Raw genomic sequence first — 19095 nt, 5'->3', positions numbered from 1 at the left:
TGCATGTCCACCATATAGTGGTGCCACACCCCAGTCTAACACCTCAGAAAACAGTAAAATTATAAATAGCATGTTGACTTCATACACTGTATGCAGTTTCAGTAGGGATTGACTTAATATTGCCTATGTCTCTACCCTAAAAACTACTCTTAACACCCAGTGCAGATGACAACTTAAACAATCCTTCCCCACGATGCAAAACTCCTGTTTGACTGAGGACTTACACAACTGCCTGTCAATTCAGCACATTCACTCCAGAGGTGACATTATGCTAATAATACTAGGCTAGTTAATTAAGAAATATTCCTCTTTTTACTAGAGCTATGTTTTGTTTTTAATATATTTATATTATATAATAATGGCTCTAACCACCCAAAACAGCATCGACTGAGTCATGTTTGCCATTGTGAAGTGCATCCCAAACCAATTAGTGCAAACCTCTGTCGTACGTCATTACCTGCTATGGTAAAAACAACTTGCCAAACAACATGGGGACCATCAGTCAAATGAGTTCTCTGAGGAATCATGTTATGTGGTTACTGGCAGAAAAATAATATTAGGGCCAATCATAGTCTCATTTTGAACTTGAGCATTGATGAATGATTTTTATATTGTCAATTGACAATACTGTTCCTGACGGCAGCACACATTTCCCTAAACACTGCATACAATTCAAAATCGAATACAGCATGCACTCTTAGGAGCACTTTCTTGTGAAAATGTAAACTCTGTTTTCAAAACATGATATCTAAATGAGTGATGTGTCGAGTCTTCAGCAAAATAGTACTGCACTGCAAACAATAACAAGGATCAATTTGGACTACAGTACAGTTGGCTTATATTGTAACCAAACAAACTGGGTACAACCAGAATAACAAGTAAAAATTAGTGACCAAAACAATTACTCAAGTAAGAGTAAGAAATGCATGGGGGAAACTTGACTACTGTGAATACTGAGTAACTGTTTGAGCGTAAAAGTTTGATTTAGTGACAAATTATTAGAAATTAAGTGTGAAATAATGTAAAAAAAACCCTAATATTTCCAAAGCATATGCCACAAATATTTTTTATGATGAAAAAAGTGCATGAAACAAAACTGAATAAATTTGAAGCTTTTGCCACTTAAAGATTTACTCACTGTGGAACGAGTGAGTTAATGTTTAATCTTACGGTAGTAAGATCAACGAGTATCTGTACTCAAGTAATAATGCAGATACTTCATTATAATATTACTCAAGTGCTAGTACCTGGTAAACTACCCAATGCTTATTTTTTTTAATTATTTGTTTTAATTATTATTATTATACAGGTAGGATGAAGAGGAAATCCCAGCCTGCTCCGACGTTAACCATAAATAATTATAGACATTTTAGATTACTGTGACAAGATTTGTTATTTTCTTTTCTTTCTTTTTCTCTGATCATCCGATCCGACTGTGGCCGTTTAAGGTCACATGTTGTTTTCTTCACCCAGAATCTGTATTGATAGGCAATGATGAAGATAAAAAAGAAAGACCTGCCAAATAAAATGTAGGGAAACAAAGAAAATAACACTTAAATGACAACACAACCCACACAGTCATATTCATAATGTCTAGTCTTAATCCATAATGCGATTTGATTTCAGTCTTCATTATCGACGTGTTTGGGTATACTATTTTTTTTTTTTTTTTACCCATGTATATTTTTATAAATGTTTTCTAGACTGAATAAGGGTCACACAGTGTAATATTTCCGTAAATAGCTGTTAAAAGCCACTGCTCCGTTGGTTGTATCAGCCTGTGAGGTCAAACTCAGGGTGCAATAACCTAAGCGTTCATTCGGCTGCGTTGCTAAGTGCTAACACGCTAACGCACGCTAACCACGGAACTGGCTTGTTGCTAACCTGTGAAGTCAAGAGCGCTGCCTACAAGTGTCGCGTTTGTGATGTGTTTGATGTGAACGAGGTGAGAGACCGGCCCTGCCCCGAGACCTCCTCCTCCTCCTCGTGTCAGCTATAAGTCCCTCATGTTTTGGAAAAGGAGGATAGCTCAGATCGGCACTGAAGCTATCTGAACTCATCACAGCGGACGGTGGATTGCATACATGTCTGCTCCTCTGCCACCGGACGAGTTACGAAAGGGAAATCTCGCAGTTCATGTTTCGCCAAGAAGTCAGTGTGACGTCTTTTATACCATCCTGCTCGTACCTTTTCCACTACGAGAAGAGGAACATGTCCAGATATAACATATACAGCCTGTTGGACTGGGTCTACGGCGGAGTGGACCCCCAGTTTGAGGGCAATGGGGGCCCCGAATGTGCCGCCTTCCTCGCGCCCCAACAGCGGCTGATAGAGACTCTCCTCATGGTGGTTGTGTCGCTTGTGGAGATTTACGTGGCGTTGAAGAAAATTAACCTGTCCAAAGAGCTTAAAGGGATCGGGAAAGACTGCACAAAAACAAAGGAGGACAGTATGGGAAAGAACCTGTTGCTGGTCGCCTTGTGCATGACTTTTGGGGTTGAAGTGGGTTTCAAATTTGCCACCAAAACTGTCATTTATCTACTAAACCCTTGTCATGTCGTGACCATGGTTCAGGTAAGGATGACACAGCTTTTACTTTGTATTTGGCTAAACGACACCCAGATATGCTCACAGGGAAACTACTGTGTGAGGTGTCAGTACTGGGAGTATTTTGGTTTGCAAATACTGAGGCTAAAAAAATGTTGGTCTTATCAACATAACCTGCAGTTGTCCTGGGGCCTATACATTTAAATGTAGTATATTGCAATCCTCCCGCTCCTGAAAGACTCTTGAATAGTCTCTTGTAATGTATTTAAAATCTAACCATACTAATGATGGATTGCTTCCTGAGATATATATTCTACTGATTGCTATCAAATGTCCTTGATGATGAAATGTGGCCCGGGTTAAGGGGATGTACAGCTACAGCAAGCATTCATGTTGTAGTCAAAGGGCATGACACGATTGAGGAAGTAATGCACACCCCGAATGATGCAAAACCCAAGTGCTACAACAAGAATGGTTCTGTTTTAAAGCTTACAACACAAAAATACATTGTGATTTATTGTTTGAAATATGAGTCTTTCCAGTTCCTTGATCGTTTTCGATAAGAAGTGGTTACAGGAAACGTGTGGTACCGGGATAACGCAGGTGGTGTCTCTTCTCTGTTCTGTGGTCAGACTGAAGCTGGCATATACAGCAATTAGCCAATTTAATGGCTCATGCTCAATATGTTTTTTAAAGTCCTGTATTACCAGAACTTAAGCGCTGTGCTCCACCCATGAGCCCTGCTCTGCTGGGTGTGGTCCAATTGTGATCCATATAACCAGATGGGATTTGTAATGTAATTTGCAGACTGACTGTCTTTTCAGGGCTCGTCAGCGTTTAGCGTGCAGTTGGACATCGTTCTTGGAAGAAAACATGTGTTAGCCGTGTGCATAAACTGATCCTTCAATAAAGGCCACCTTGTGTGTAAAACCGTTTTAAAAGGCACCAATAAACTAGGGCACAGTTTTCCTCACCCAGCAATAACAGGGCATTATTTTCTGAAGTTAGGAGCTTGAATCAGTAACAAAGTAAAAAGTACAAATGTATAGGTACATTTTATGACGAATACTTTTTACTTTTACTTCACTACATTTTAGAGCCTGTATCTGTAGTTTCTACTTCACTACATTTTTAAATTGGGTTCAAAGTAAAAGTATTTTATTTTCAAAGTGACCTCTCTACGGTGACCTGGTGTAGTCCCAGTTTAGACTTGGTTTAGTGGTTTACTCCGTTTAGACCTGGTTCAGTTCCTGTTTTTGACCTGGTTTAGTTCACGTTTTTGACCTGAATTCTTGGTTTACTCGTTTAGACCTGGTTTGAATCAGGTGAGTTAAAAAAAAATCCTGCATATTAAACTCTTAAATACTTTTACTTTTTACTTATAAAGTACATTTTACAATGCATACTTTTATACTTTTACTTAAGTAAAAATTTGTATCAGATACTTTTACATATTGAGTATTGAGTACTGCTTCCACCACTGACTTACTGAATCAGTGTTTAGGCGTAAGTGACACTGACAAAAATGTATGTTAATATTTTGGGGGGATTATGAAGAATTGTGATTGGTTTAGAAGATGACTGCGTTGCTCAAAAGGATCATATAGAACTAAGACCAAATGTGAGTCTTATCTTTGGCTCACTGGACAGAGAGTTCTCTGTCTAGTGACTGATCATTTATTGCACTTCATTGGACGACACAGACGCTGGTGTCTCTGCACGGATCAAGAGCAGACACATTAGCACGTAGCGTCTGTCAGACCGTCACGCCGCCCGCCTCTGCCCAGTGTCCCGCCTCTGCCCAGTGTCCTGCCTGTGCCCCGTCATAAGCACAGAGGCTTTTCAGCCTGTAGCACTGGTGATGAAGAGGCTTTAGGTTAAGTGTGTCACTTGTTACACTCGCCTCCTTTACTGACTTGAGGTGCTGCGAGCTAACCTTTTGTTCCATTATACTGGTTTTTTTTTTTTCAGAATTATATTATGGTCACACCACTAACATTAAGGGTTAATTGTTAACTTTTAATGTTCCTGAAGCAAAGAAGGCACATTCTGTTCTTCAGGCTGAACACATTTTTCCCAAACTACAGTGTGCCTGCCAGACTTTGCCACATACAGCAGAAAAGCTCAAAAAGACAGCAGCAGCATTTTTGTTGAATATGTTCATGCATTATTAGCTGAAAGACAGTAAATATGTTAGAGTCTGTGCGATTAAGAACTCCTGGAGTTTGATACTGGACGTACTTTATAGTGCTTCTTGTAAAAAGGAGGAAGTAATGATTTCATGTTATTTCACAATCCCAATCAGATTATTGTACTCTAATGCAGAGTCAAGAAAGTGAAGCAAGTTTGCCTCCATGCAGTTATTAAAAACTGCAAAGGCGATCCTGATGACAGACAGTGGGGTCAGAAAGTTAAAGCCATACTCTTTGTGCTCATTAAATTGAATGTCAGACTCTTTGCAAGTTCAGCACAGCAGACTTTGTGCTAAACAACTGTTAAAAAAGGGTGTTGGAACATAAACTCGCTAAATGAAAACCATATACTATTAGCATGCAATGTTTTTCAAGATTTTTGAATTAATCAGACCCTTAAAATAAAACCTTTTTAGAAAATGTAAGAGAATCTTGCTGCAGGAGTACCATGGGTTTTTGTTTTCTGTGGACACCAAGGAGACAATTATTTGACATGTAGACATTAAAGGTATTCAATTGTGATAAATACGTACTAGAGGTCGGCCGATATATCAGGCCGATATTTGGGTATTTAACAATATTGAACATCGCGTTTGTAAAAGGTTCATACTGTCTTCTTAGGTTAAGCCTATTATAGTTTTGTTCTTTTAGTAAGACAGAAGGTTTAGCTTACCTGCTTTACTAGTTTCGATCACTTCCTGTGATCTTCCTCAGAAGCGTCACCTGGTGGTGGAGGTGACGTGTCGTAGGCAGCTTACATGGATTTTCCAGTCAGTAGGGAGAGCTTAGGCCTCCTACTGACTGGCGCCTTCTCCAGGACGACATCCCAGGTGTGGGATAAGGTGTACGCTCCGTCGTCCCGGTTCATAGATGTTGGTGCACGTTTCCTGATCTCGATGGCTTCTCTGATCCAGCCGTGGTACTTGGTACTACTCCCTACTGACTGGAAAATCCATGTAAGCTGCCTACGACACGTCACCTCCACCACCAGGTAACGCTTCTGAGGAAGATCACAGCAAGTGATCGAAACTAGTAAAGCAGGTAAACTAAACCTTCTGTCTTACTAAAAGAACAAAACTATAATAGAGTATTGGATATCAGCTGATATCTTGCCGCTAAAAGGCCAATATTTCCAGAACTGAAAGTGCTAGAGACTTCCCATCTTTCCATTCCTGTACACCAAGAGATAGAGACTTACCGTTTTTCTTGTGGACTCGACAATTTTTGTCTTTCAAATGAGTTTCCTCTGAAGTATCTACTAAATATGAATGTCCTGCATAAATCATTCCTTCATTTTACACTTAAGAAGCATAATCAACAAGATTGTAAACAAGCTGAAAATATCAACGGTAAAATTCACCAAAATCGGCATCGGCCTCTAATACGTACTTTGTCTACAACTATTATGTATAATTGAGTCATTCTGCCAGTTTGTTTCGGGCTGAAAAAAACGTAGAAGTTGAAAGTATTCTGTCATTCCATGAACCAAAACATTTACATTTTTACCTTTTCTAGGATTTGTACCCATAACAGCCGGAAACTGTGAATGGTTGTACATGACCTAAATACACGTTGCAGTAAAGATAACCTGCCCCACCAGTCAAGCAGCTGCATTAACTGTATTTGCAGGTCTTTGCTTGTACAACATTTGGCTATCAAAATGTATCCAAGAATAATTTAGCATGAAATATAATTGCACGCTTGTATGAAATGAGGGTGCTATGAATGCACATACTAGCGGAACTAAAAAGACGACATCACGTCTACTTTTCTTAACTGCATTTATAAAGTGAAGTCTGCCCACAAATAACGGCGGCTGCAGGTTTTTGGTTGCTTGTACACACTTTAACACTGTGTCAGAAGAAAAAACTTCAGGAGTGCAGTACAGTAGATCTTGACAGCACATCTCTCCGTGAAATGAGAGCCAGGGCCAGTGGGTAGTTGTACAACAGCTCCTCAGCAAATTGCTTTTCAGTAATTCAGGGCCCAGCCTTTGCCTCCCAGGTAAATACAGTATTTGAGCCGTAGAGAGACACGACAATGTCAAATTAAAAGCTACATCCAAAGAGCAATTTGTCTCCGAGCTGATATGATCTTGGTTCATAATGTTCCTGTTAAAGTTTTAAACAGGCATTTTGTTGTTGTGGGATGAAAGTGCTTGTTCCCAGGCGAGCGCCCTCAGTTTGTCTAAGTCAGACAGTTGGAATCCATCAGCTTGTTGTACATCATCTCCCACTTGAATGCTTTTCGTGGGCCGCTTTCGATTGTGTGACGGTCCTCCTGAGTCCTGCCTTAACTCTCTGAACCCTTTTCCTGATGTGATTCTTTGAACTATAAGCCTGTTAGGAAGCACTCTACACTTGCCTGCAGGCGGCTTCCTCGAACACGACTCTTGTTTCATTATCATAAAACTTAGAGCAAATTGTTCCCTTTTCAGTAATGGCACTCTCAGTGTAATCTTGCCGAGTGCTGAGGTTTTTCAATGATGACCACTTTCATGTGATAATGGATTAGTTATCGTCTTTTTTTATTTTTTTTGTCCTCTATCTGCAGATTTTCCTCTTGGCCTGTCCACCATGTAAAACTGCAATGATTGTGTTCAGGTAAGTTTGACGTTAAAACTAATTGCTAGCCTTTTTCAAGTGCATTATCCACGCACTGACTTCAAAATGGTTGGTCTCTTTATTGTACCTGTGTGCCGCAGCAAATAGTCTGAAAAATTTGAGTGAGTTTGACAAAGGTGATGCCTAAAAGGCATGAAAACTTTGAGAACAACTGCTTATCAAAAAAAAAAAGTGACCTTCCAAGTACCACTCCATAAAATATTTGACCTTTTTTGAGCCACCAGGCCGAGATCACGATGAAATCAGGACTAAATGAGGTCAAAAAGGTGTCTTAACGATGCAATACCACGATACTTGTGGCCCGATATATGTATTTCGATACAGTAAGTATTGTGAAAAAAAACAAACAAGTGATGTGTCCAAAAGTTATAAACAATTACACTTTTTCATGTGTTGAGACTGAAAAGTGTATAACCACAGCCGAATGCAGGTGCTGTTCCTGAAACAATATTACATTTAACAATAATTTAAAGTAACGATATATTGAGAAAGTATCGATACATGTCAAACATGTGAATGGCCTGTTTTTTTGTGTGTTTTTTTTCTTTTTTGTGCATCATTTCATTTATTTTTATCACTTTTTGTTTGTTTGTAAAACGTACACACAAAAAACTTCTAAGGTATATTTCAGATTTTTTGACACAGGGCCTCAGTTATAGTTATCCAGTGTTGTTGATTTCTGGAGATATATATATATTAATTTATGCAGTCCTTATATTTGAAGAGTTTAGTGGTGCTAGGCTAGTGCTAGGTTTGTGCATGTCTATGGTAACCCTAGTAGCCTGCATTAAAAAATTCTTCATAATCATGGGGTCGTCGTCCAAACGTTGCCATATCTGATTTGTAGAAAGCTCCTTTGTGAATTCCACATGTAGTAACGCCGGCCGCAGGTAAATAAACTGCTATAGAGCCGGTAACCTCGCAGATCACTCCTTACAACCAGGAAGCTGATGCTGCTAAAATCTAAATTCTTCTAAATGTAAAATGGTTATATTTCAAAAAATATTCAGTCAACACAGACATTTATATCGGTAGTCTGGTGTTATAAATGAGTTGCCTCAGGTGCACTGTGGTTGGATCAGTTTTTAATGCAGGCTACTAGTTACCATAGACATGCGCTAGCCCTAGCACTAGCCTAGCACCACTAAACTCTTCAAATATAAGGACTGCATGAAAAAAAAAAATCTCCAACACTCTGGATAACTTGGAAATTAGGCCCTTTGTCAAAAATCCTGAAATATAGTTTTAATTTTTTTTTAAATGTAAAAAAGTATGATATAAAGTAAAATGATATATCAGAGTGTGAGAAGCACTGCCCGAAGTACGACAGCAGAGTAGCATGTTCCAGTCCTCGTTGGTAAATAAACTAATAAAGAGTAACTTTGTAGCAAGAGTGGTAGAGTATGTATGTAGGTCATGACAGAGAAACTGATAGTTATGCAATACGTGATCGGTCTAAGAAGGATTGGCTAATCTTGACTTTCAGTAATAAACAACTGAGCCCTGCTATCTGTCTTGCATCATCTTTCTGACAGTTGATATTGCCATCGGAGATTCCCATGTGGATACCAATTCACTTCTGTAAAATGAACTTGCCTAAACTTGGTGCACTTCACTCATAACTTCCGCACAGCAAGCGTCCATAGAGCTTTGTTCTAATTAATTCATCTGCAATTACACTTTGATTTCTCGCACATTTACCACACTCTGGGCTGTTAATTATTTCCAACTTTTTTTTTTCCTCCTTACCCCCGTGGTTTAGTCCAGTCCAGGCAGGGTGACTTTGACTTCCAGGGGCCAGAGGGAATCACACGGTGAGCAGCTGGAGTGTGATCAAAGCACTCTGTTGTTCGGAACTAACAAAGTGACCAACCAAAGTGGCACTGCAACTTTCAAACTGTGGGTGACTTCGGACAGAGGACGTGAGGAAGCGGAGTTTACATGACGCGGTGACATTTCACGGGGACTGCGTGTGTGCGACCCGTACCTTTATTTACAGACATGCCTCATAAGTGTGAAGGGCGTCTCTGGCACCGGCTGCTAAAGGAACATGCAGGAATATTATATTTCAACTGGCTATGTTATATCTGAGTTATGTATATTGACCTTTTTTTTTTTCACTGATGAATAAGATGGTGTAAAAAGGAAACTCTAATCTTTCACAGTAGAACCAAAAGTGGCTTTCATGAAAGTCAATTTAACATCCTGTTCAGGCAGTTAAGTTACTTCCTGCCATGCTGTTTTAGAACCCACCAGGCACAAAACTTCCTACCAAAGAATTTCCTTCCTAGTGGTACTTTAACCTCTGAGCCCCCCCTTGCCTTAACCGAACACATTTTCTCCAGTTTGGCTCGACCTTAATCTAAAAGTATCTGGACTGGAGCTGACAACCTATAGGACAAGGGAACCTTACAAACTTGATCTAAACCAGGGTTGTCCAAACTTTTTTCATAGAGGGCCACAAACAAACAAAAATATACAAACTGGACTGCACTCAGACAGGTCAGATACATAACTTCACCTCTATTGTATTAAAGGGGCTAGATGCAAGTTAGCCATTTTATACTCACTACTGCCACCTCAGGTCATAGGTGTAACTGCAGCCTCTATATTAAGCTTGTGTATGATGGCACTTTGGACCCAAATTAACACCTTTTTGTGTGACAGTGCAGGATTTTAGAGGCAGTTGTGGTGAACAGGTCTGAGCTCATTCTACACCTTTGGACATTGTTGAAACATGTAGGGGGAGGAAAATACTTAATTTTAACATTTTTAAACTCTGTATAGTCCCTTTTTAAAGTAAAAAAAACAGCCTTCGTCACAGCTTTCTATGAATGGATTTTCATTTATTGTATATATATATTCAATTAAAGCAAAAAAAAAATCAAATCTATACGGATCTTTTTCCTCACGTCGTTGTCGTGCTGTTGCTTTTTTTCATGTTCTCTTTGGTCTTATTTTCACCGCTATTTTGTTGAGCTTTTGTCACTTTTTTGTTTTACCTTCATCGCTTTTGTTTGTCACATTTTTATAGATTTTTTGTGTGGATTTATTGTGGTTTTGACACATTTTTGCCACTTTTATGTCACTTTTCTGTTGCTCTTGGTGGCTTTTTTTGTTGTTGTGTTTTTATCCTTGTTTTCTCTATTTAGCAGCTTTTAGATGCGGGTTGAGCCAATCTGGAGATAAGATAGCGAGTGCAATCTGGGAAATTGCGTATAATTATTTGTGGACCTAATTTATTTAATTTACTTTAATACACAGGCTCCAAATCTGACACCTGAGCTACATATTTATCGTCCCATGTCGATCTAATTACCAAACTGACTCGTCCATCTATCTCGAACCTGGATCCTAAACACATTAAACCATAACACATGACACAAAAGAAGGCAATGACAGAGAGAATAAGCGAACAGATCGGTGAAGAATAGTTTCAAATGAGACTCCACTCATGATTGGACGTGTAAATGACCGTGCAAATGTTTGTGCGTGGATTTAAATGCACAGAGCTGGTTTTCAGGATAAAGGTCTAGAGGCCAGCAGACTGACAGCCGGGCTTATTTAAACTGACATCGCTACAGCACTGCGCTTTCCCCACTGACCTTGGTTGTCACAACAGTTATTTTGGCTGCTTTGATGAAAAGAGCAGTCACATGAGATAGATGGAGGTCCACGCGCGGGGTTTATAAATGGCGACTTCGAGAGTGATGGCTACTTAAAGCGAACATTCATCCTGAAGTTAGAGGTGCTGCCCCGCAACTCCAACCAACCAATGTGTCACTCTCACACAGTTAATAATCAGGGTTTGAGACGAGAACGCTCCAAACACCATGGGGTACTATGTTTGCAAACTACATTTAAACACAGATTTTACCTAAAAAGTTAATTGCTGCAGATAGAAGTAGTTTTCAGTGATGGCCTGTTTGAAAAATGTAATCTACTTGGGAAGAAAAGGTCTCGCTGAACACGAGCATCGCCTCCAGATCGACAGGTTGGGCTCGCCTGATGTACTGGATGATCCGTCTTACACACGATTGACTTACTCTAGTGATTTTTTTTTTTTCCTTTCCTTTTCAATTACGTGACTTTTTAGCGGTTAGAAGCAATGGCAAGTTTTCAATGGGCAACCTGGAGCATTATTGACCAGTTTCAGACAAATGATTAAATCGTTGGTGACAAAGCACGAGCTGTTTGTCCAGCGCATGCGGCGATCTCATTGGCCAGTTCACTTAAGGAAATGGATCTCGCCGGGGTTGATTTTCTTTGTTAATCTATTTAGCTGTAACAGAGGAAAGTGTCCAGAGACTTTGCCCAATACCTTTTGTCTCATTCCGCCAAATCAGTGCCTTTTCAGCTTTAAAACTGCCCCAAAACTGTTTTTTTTAAATGATTTTTCTTGATTTTTTTTTAATTGGCATATGTTTAGGTGTACAAACATGTATGGCGGCCATCTCAGTCTCTCTTTTTAATTTTTTGAATGGATTTTTCCTATTTCTCTTCCTCAGGATGGTAGCAGAAATGAGGATAACAGGAATGAAAAAATGTGACCAATTTGCCAATATCAGGCTAATGCTAACTAGCACAGAAGCACATGCTGTTCCCACTGAAACTACATTTCTTTTAGATATTGATTAAATAACTTGGAACAGAAACATACTTGGATTTACACATGAAAAATTGGTAACAGGAATGGCGTGATATATTTTCCCCCTTCCTCCAAATGTCCACAAACGGTTCATAGAGTAAAATATGGAAGAGACAGAGAGTCACTGATTGGTTTAGATCGTGGGAAAGTCTCTTCTGAATGGAACAACTTCTTGATTGTGATGTCACTGGACTGAACCGTTAATATATGGAGAGTTTTTGTAGTTCAGCAACAGGATTGACAAAAACTTAGGGACAAACATAAAACTGCAAAAGTTTTTAATACTTAAATACAGTAAAATAATGAGATCTCTTAGTAGAGAATGCAATTAAGTGATTCTTTTATAGTTCTAGCTACAATTTACACATTTTATACCTTATTAAAGATGAAAAATCACAGGCAGGAACAGGCCAAAAACACTTTTTTTTTTTATGTCTTTCAACAACTGGTTGTGATTGCCAATTGCAATTATTCATCAAAAATGTTTTTACTCTCCCGGCCTTATTGCTGGAGTTGGTTTTATGTCCCTAAATGACCATGTTTTGTTTGTTTTTTTACCGTCAAAAGAATTGGTAGGAGCACCCACATAAACAGTGCCATAATGTTAAGAGTGTAAAAGAATGAGGGAAGATGGATAAAGATAATGTGGTTCCTTGAGTTGGGCGGGACTGTTGAGCTCCACACGTATCACACTGAGGAGAAGCAGTTTATCTTATCATGAGTCTCTTCTTTATCTTTTGCAGGTTGCAGGTTCACATGTTGAATGGTGCATTACTGGCCCTCATGTTCCCTGTAGTGAACACTAGACTGGTGAGTAATTTAAAGCCACACTGCACACAAGTTCACTCGTTGAATAGAAAACAAATCCCTTTCCAAAAGTAGCATGTATAGTATTTCTGGATCATGTTGTGGACATGTGACCTGAAAGGTGCCTTTAACACAAATACACCCTGTTCTTTGTTTGGTAACATATTATTTATCTCACAATTTACAGCAGCTTGACAAAGCCGGTGTTAATGCCTAAAGCGTTCCCTTGAAGAATAGCATTTTTGACATTTTAGAAGATTATTGTCAAACATGTGTTACTTTGGTATTTAAAGGAATAGGCCACCGTTTTTACATACTAAAATATGTTCTTACCTCACTTTAGACGTGTTAATATATCCCCGTCTGGTCTTTGTCCGTGCGCTCTGTCACACAAACGGAGCACATACGCAGCCTCTCCACATGTCATATAGCTCCGAAAAAGCTCACGATAGAAGCTACCAAGCTCTTCCACGTGTTCCCTATTTAAATAAAGTTACGTGAAGTGTTTTCATGCAAAGTATATTTACACAGAAATGTAACATGTCGATTTTATAAGCAAATAAAAAGGGGGACTTATATTGTGAGGCGTAATGATACGAGGAGCACAGCGTCCGCGTAGTAACTCCTAAAGACTTCCCCCGCTCACTTCCGTCAATAACCTTTAGGAGTTACTGCGCGGACGTTTTACTCCTCGTATCATTACGCCTCACAATATAGTCCCCCTTTTTATTTGCTTATAAAATCGACATGTTACATTTCTGTGTAAATATACTTCGCATGAAAACACTTCACGTAACTTTATTTAAATAGGGAACACGTGGAAGAGCTTGGTAGCTTCTATCGTGAGCTTTTTCGGAGCTATGTGACATGTGGGAGAGGCTGCGTATGTGCTCCGTTTGCGTGACAGAGCGCACGGACAAAGACCAGACGGGGATATATTAACACGTCTAAAGTGAGGTAAGAACATATCTTAGTATGTAAAAACGGTGGCCTATTCCTTTAAAGCCGCAGAAGAGGCCGTAACTTTATTTGCATGACAAGCTTTCTGTCAGAAACCAGACACCGCCTTGAGCGACGGATATCGTTTTTGCATCTTACATTTTGTACAGATTAATGCGATTGTGGAAAGAAATGAAAATCACAGTTGAGTTCCTCTTCTAACACCTTCAAACAATCATAAATGTACAGTTTGCTCCATTTTGTCGGAGGATGTTGCAGGAATGCGCACCTTCCCTGATCAGAGATTGTCAGATGTGCCGACACAGTCAGCTCAGCGCAGCATGGCTTTTCCCCTCAGTCGTCTGCGAGTCTGAGATCAGTCACGGCTCCTCTTCATGAATTCACAAGCTGTAGGCAGACTACTGAAGACGGGTTTCCTCCAGCTCCGAGTCTAACGCAGACTACGGCTTGTCAGCGCCCGCCTCACATCACTAGATCAGAGCGCCGAGCTGGCACTAGGCCGATAACAGCCAGTCCGTCTGTGTACATTGTCCTCATACCCTCCACACTGCTATGCAAATGAACGGCTCGATGTTGTGACGCCGCATCGAATCAATAATTCAGCTTTTCACTCCCTCCTCAGCTGCCGTTCGAGAAAGAGATTTACTACATCCAACACTCCATGCTGTACCTGGTGCCACTCTACCTGTTCAGGAAAGGAGGTATGTTGAGGCTAAACTTCACTCGAGGCGCTCCCCTTTAGCTATTTCCCAGCATGTTTAACCTTTTAGCCACATGAGAAGTCAAAGAGCAAGCTTGCAGTTTTACAGCAAAGAGCGAACACGGGGGAACAAGTGAAATGCATCATAACTTAACAAGGAAAGAGGCGATAAGTGAAATGTCAAAAATGGCATGTGAAGGCAAACACCTCCCACAATGCTCCACTGGATACAGCACACAGAAAGGAAACATTTGTTATTGCTAAGGAACATGTACATGCTCTCTTCCTCTGTGTTTCATTTCACCACCCCTTCCTCTCACTGTGGTTAAAAGTCTGTGACTGTAATTGCATAAAAAAGGGAAGTTACGTTATTTTTGAACGTGTGGTTGCCGTCACGTGACATCATGGCCTTCACAAAAGCCATTGTTTAAATAGGTGGAGAACTGTCAAAATGCAGATGCTGTATCTTGTTCTGTTTAAACGATACCAGTCTGGTATAGAGAAAATAAAAGTGTCGAAAGCAGGAACTGAAAAGAAATATAAAATCTTGCTGAAAATATTGAAAAAGGGGAAAAATTGAGAAATACAAGTGGAATAATTGGGGTAAATGTGGGGGGAATTTTAAAAAAAAATAGGGGGGAATTGGGGAGCAGATTTGAAGAAAAAAAAATGGGGGGAAAAAACACAATTTTAAAAACATTTTTTTCCCCCCAATCTAAATTTTGTTCACCCAATTATTTTTTGCAAATTTGCCCCCAATTTTCCCAGTGTCTCCGCAAATTTTAAACATTCCCCCACATTTCCCCCAATTTTTCCACTTGTTTTTCTCAATTTTTCCCCTTTTTCAATTTTTCTTTCAATTTTTTCCAAAACACGCAGAAAAATTGGAGGAAATTTAGGGAAAAAATATGAAAAAAAGATTGATAATATATTCCCTTTGTAGTTAAAGGAAGTTTAATGGTTGCTTCACCTCAAACAAATGATACAAATGCAAAAGAAATTAAAGGAAAATGAATAAAGTAACTTTTTATTTTTTTTATTTTTGACAGTATCCAGCCCTAGTAATGACTGGGCTTGTCAATTGCATATTGCATTGTTGTCCTTGCGAGCAAAAATGACTTTTTTCATGCAGAGGCTGACTAAGTATGCATTTAATTTCTGATGATTGGTCAAAAGAATTATGAGAGAAGGATAATACAGATCTGTCAGATACAACGGAGTACGATTTAAAAACAGTTTGATCCCTACAGTCATGAAGACTCTGAACCATCTGTAAATCACTTCTTCTCTTCTGTACTTTGATAGCAAAGCGAGATTAGATTATATGTGTTGTGTGTGTTTTAATGTTTCCTGCTTGTACTGAAAACTGAAAATAAATTTCCCTTTAGTGACAATAAACTATTTAACTAACTAACATGAAAGTAGAGTTACATTGGCCCCCGCTCTTCACCTGAAATTATAAAATCTGAAAATCACTTCTTCTCTTCTGTACTTTGATAGCAAAGCGAGATTAGATTATATGTGTTGTTTGTGTGTGTGTGTTTTAATGTTTCCTGCTTGTACTGAAAACTGAAAATAAATTTCCCTTAGTGACAATAAACTATTCAACTAACTAACATGAAAGTAGAGTTACATCGGCCCCCGCTCTTCACCTGAAATTATAAAATCTGAAAATGCTTCTTCACTAAGATACAGGTGGACATTGTTTATTGTGCTGCTGATACAGGGAAGTGTCTGATCTCACTTGAATGGAATTTGAATACCTGTGTGTTTTTGCAGGTGTGTACAAGCCTGAGCCCCTGGGGGACATGTGGTGGGCGCTGCTCTCCACTGGAGTCCTATTCCTTTACCACTTTATCTTCCTGCAGCTCCTGGGCCTGGTACGATACTGCCCTCTGCTGGCCAAACACCAGATTTCACACTACACATTATTTTAGGAACCAATTTACCAAGTATTTTATTATTCAGTTGCAACTTTTTGGATCTTAAGAGCTGGAATCAAAGCTTGTCCAAACCCTTTCATTGGATCATCTCATCAGTTATTGTTCAGAAAATGTGATGTTAATTGAAAGTAGTTGTTCATTTGGTAGATACTTTTTCAGTTGTTGTTCATCGTTATGGCCAAATTATCACAGCCATTTTGTGATGAGCGATGTTTAAAATCCTAATTGAGAACATTGTCTTTTTTCTTTCTACATCACATCTTTCCTAATGCCATAAGCCTCCACTTTTTCCTTCTCAGAAATAAGTAAACTTGTGAAGTGCAGTGAGTCACAGATTGATTTCTATTATTGATGGAATAATGAGTTTTAGGTTGATACTTTGATTTTGAAGGTTGTGTCATTGGTTTTCCTGTGGTTTGTGCGTCTCTGCAGGTCACTGAGGTGAACCTGAACAACATGCTGTGCCCAGCTGTGTCCGACCCCTTCTATGGACCTTGGTATCGGATTTGGGCAGCGGGACACCAGACCGCTCTGACCCTAATCCACGGGAAGGTGGTGACTTTCCTCTCGCAGCACATGGGCTCGGTCTGCAGATACATGCTGGACACTGTGCGATTGCGGGGCAAGAAAGTCGACTGAGTCCACAGACCCCCCTCGGAAAATGGTTCAGATTTTATTAATCCAACTTGGCTTTAAGACAACCATCTTTTTTTTTTACCGTCTGTGGGATTTTCAAGGTCCACAAGTTTAAGCGTCATTGTTTCCGTGTTGTCTTTCATAAATGCTTGCATGCACATACTGTTGGAATTTAAATGCACATTGCTAACTTTATGAAGCATTTGTTTCAACTTCTTTCTGAGCGCTTCTGTTTCAAGATGCCTTTTTGTGAGTGAGAGGACAGAGAAGGGACTTGCTGCTGTTGTGCATTTGTTACACTCTTTATATGCTGTTCATATGTTATAGGAGCTAAAGCTGCCATTTTAATTGTCTAATTGACAGTCGCTAATGTGAGCCATCTTGCTTTTTAGCTTGTTTATAGCAAGCAGAAGCTTATCAATGTGTTTGCCTTTCAATGTTGTCATGACTGAAAGTATATTTCCAGGGTGTCTCTTTGTTCTTCACTGCATGTGACAGAGTCACTGCTGTATAAACGGTGGGCCGGTCTCCCTCATTCAGATCATTCCAGTTACAATATTCATGGGATCTAATGTATTCCATGATATGAATGAACATGTATGGATTTCCACTGTAACATTGTAAGAGCTATGAGATTTCAGTGTGTTAGAGTATATGTTCTATGTTTGTCCAGATCTTGACTATAATAATTCTATAAACTTTGTTGTATATTTAAGACACTTGAATCCTCATTACAGGGTATCCTGACTCACTCCACTCCTACAGCAGAGGGTAACTGGGTGACGTTTGCATGGAGTCACTTTGGGGCATTTAGTAGCCGTTAAGTATTATAACTCAAATCTATAATTAGTTGTACTTCATTTAAGGCTGTGTCTTTTACTGTAGCATATACTGCACCGCAAAGAAGGGATGTTTTGTATTTTTGTGCTGTAATCACAATTAAAATGATTCAGTTTGTCAATAATGCAGTAGTGTTGATTTGTTTTTATGAATCTAGATCTGAAACAGAACATGAGCTTTTGCAGCATCGTAACATCACACTTAGGACAAAATGTTGGCTGTCCTGTGAGTCAGTGGGTTTGTGCCTGAGAGTGAGGTCACAAAGAAGCTTGAGTGTGTTCATGTGAGGTCTTATGAACAGTAGATGGGAACTATTTTTAGAGCTTGGTCAGACATTTGACGTTAAGAACTGACGCCCACAGGAGCAGCTATATATTATTGACCATACATTAAAAATAAAACAGCCAAAACTTCTGGATAAAATGAAACCAGTGTTTTGGCATTTTCCAATAGTGATTATGTATGATGCGGTGTAATGGAAACACTGCATCACAGTTTTCACTTGTGATCCTGTGACTTCACAGTACAGTGATTGTGAACGTACAGCACAAATAACCGGTTGGCCTATTTCTTTATGCCTCACAGATCATATGAGGCATGTTTTGTAAATATACATGGATGAATTCTATAGTAAAGCATAAGTACATAAACACAAGACACAGTATCTTTGCAACATTTGTTGTTTTTATTGAATAAATGAATTTTAAAAGGTAATAATGTTTAAAACCAAGTCTTCACAGCCATTGCTTACATACTTAATTAACCCATCTATATATATTTCTCCCACCTCTTATTTTTGATTATGGATTTTTTTTTTCTTTTGCGATTTTTTTGTAGTGTGTTTTGAGTCATACTGTCATCATAAATGCCCATTTCAAGTGGTCTCACACTAACAGCAATTCAATAGGGAAGGAGGGTCTAGCTCTACAGGGGGTGGGCTTGAAATTCCCAGTTCATATTATTCCATCAACATTGTTCAAGTTATTAAAGCAGAGAATCAAAGATTCAAAATGGAAATAAAATGAAACAAAAAGTTGGTACAAGGAGTTACACCAGGTAACCCTCCCAGCCCATTGGGCCACTGCAACTGAAAATGTCATTTACAGTGACAAATCCTAGTAGTCAGTGTCCTAAAAGTTCAAAACATAGAAAACCACTAAAATAATTTTTAAACTAGATCCAAAATATTCATTTGAAA

The 19095-nt window shown here is 39.2% G+C and overlaps 1 protein-coding gene across 1 annotated transcript; it reads left to right on the top strand.

The window, feature by feature from the left end:
- Positions 1 to 1810: 1810 nt before the first annotated feature.
- Positions 1811 to 18010, top strand: tmem164 (transmembrane protein 164). Its single transcript, XM_079566179.1, has 6 exons — positions 1811 to 2574; positions 7293 to 7342; positions 12755 to 12821; positions 14401 to 14479; positions 16258 to 16358; positions 16854 to 18010. Exons 1-6 carry the CDS (start codon positions 2137 to 2139, stop codon positions 17058 to 17060), a joined length of 942 nt encoding a protein of 313 aa, XP_079422305.1. The 5' UTR covers positions 1811 to 2136; the 3' UTR covers positions 17061 to 18010.
- Positions 18011 to 19095: the final 1085 nt, after the last annotated feature.

Source organism: Gobius niger (genome assembly GCF_951799975.1).
Source record: "Gobius niger genome assembly, chromosome: 11".
In the NCBI taxonomy this organism is placed as follows: domain Eukaryota; kingdom Metazoa; phylum Chordata; class Actinopteri; order Gobiiformes; family Gobiidae; genus Gobius; species Gobius niger.
The sequence above is the reverse complement of the archived record's forward strand: the minus strand, read 5'-3'. Positions and strand labels throughout refer to the sequence as shown.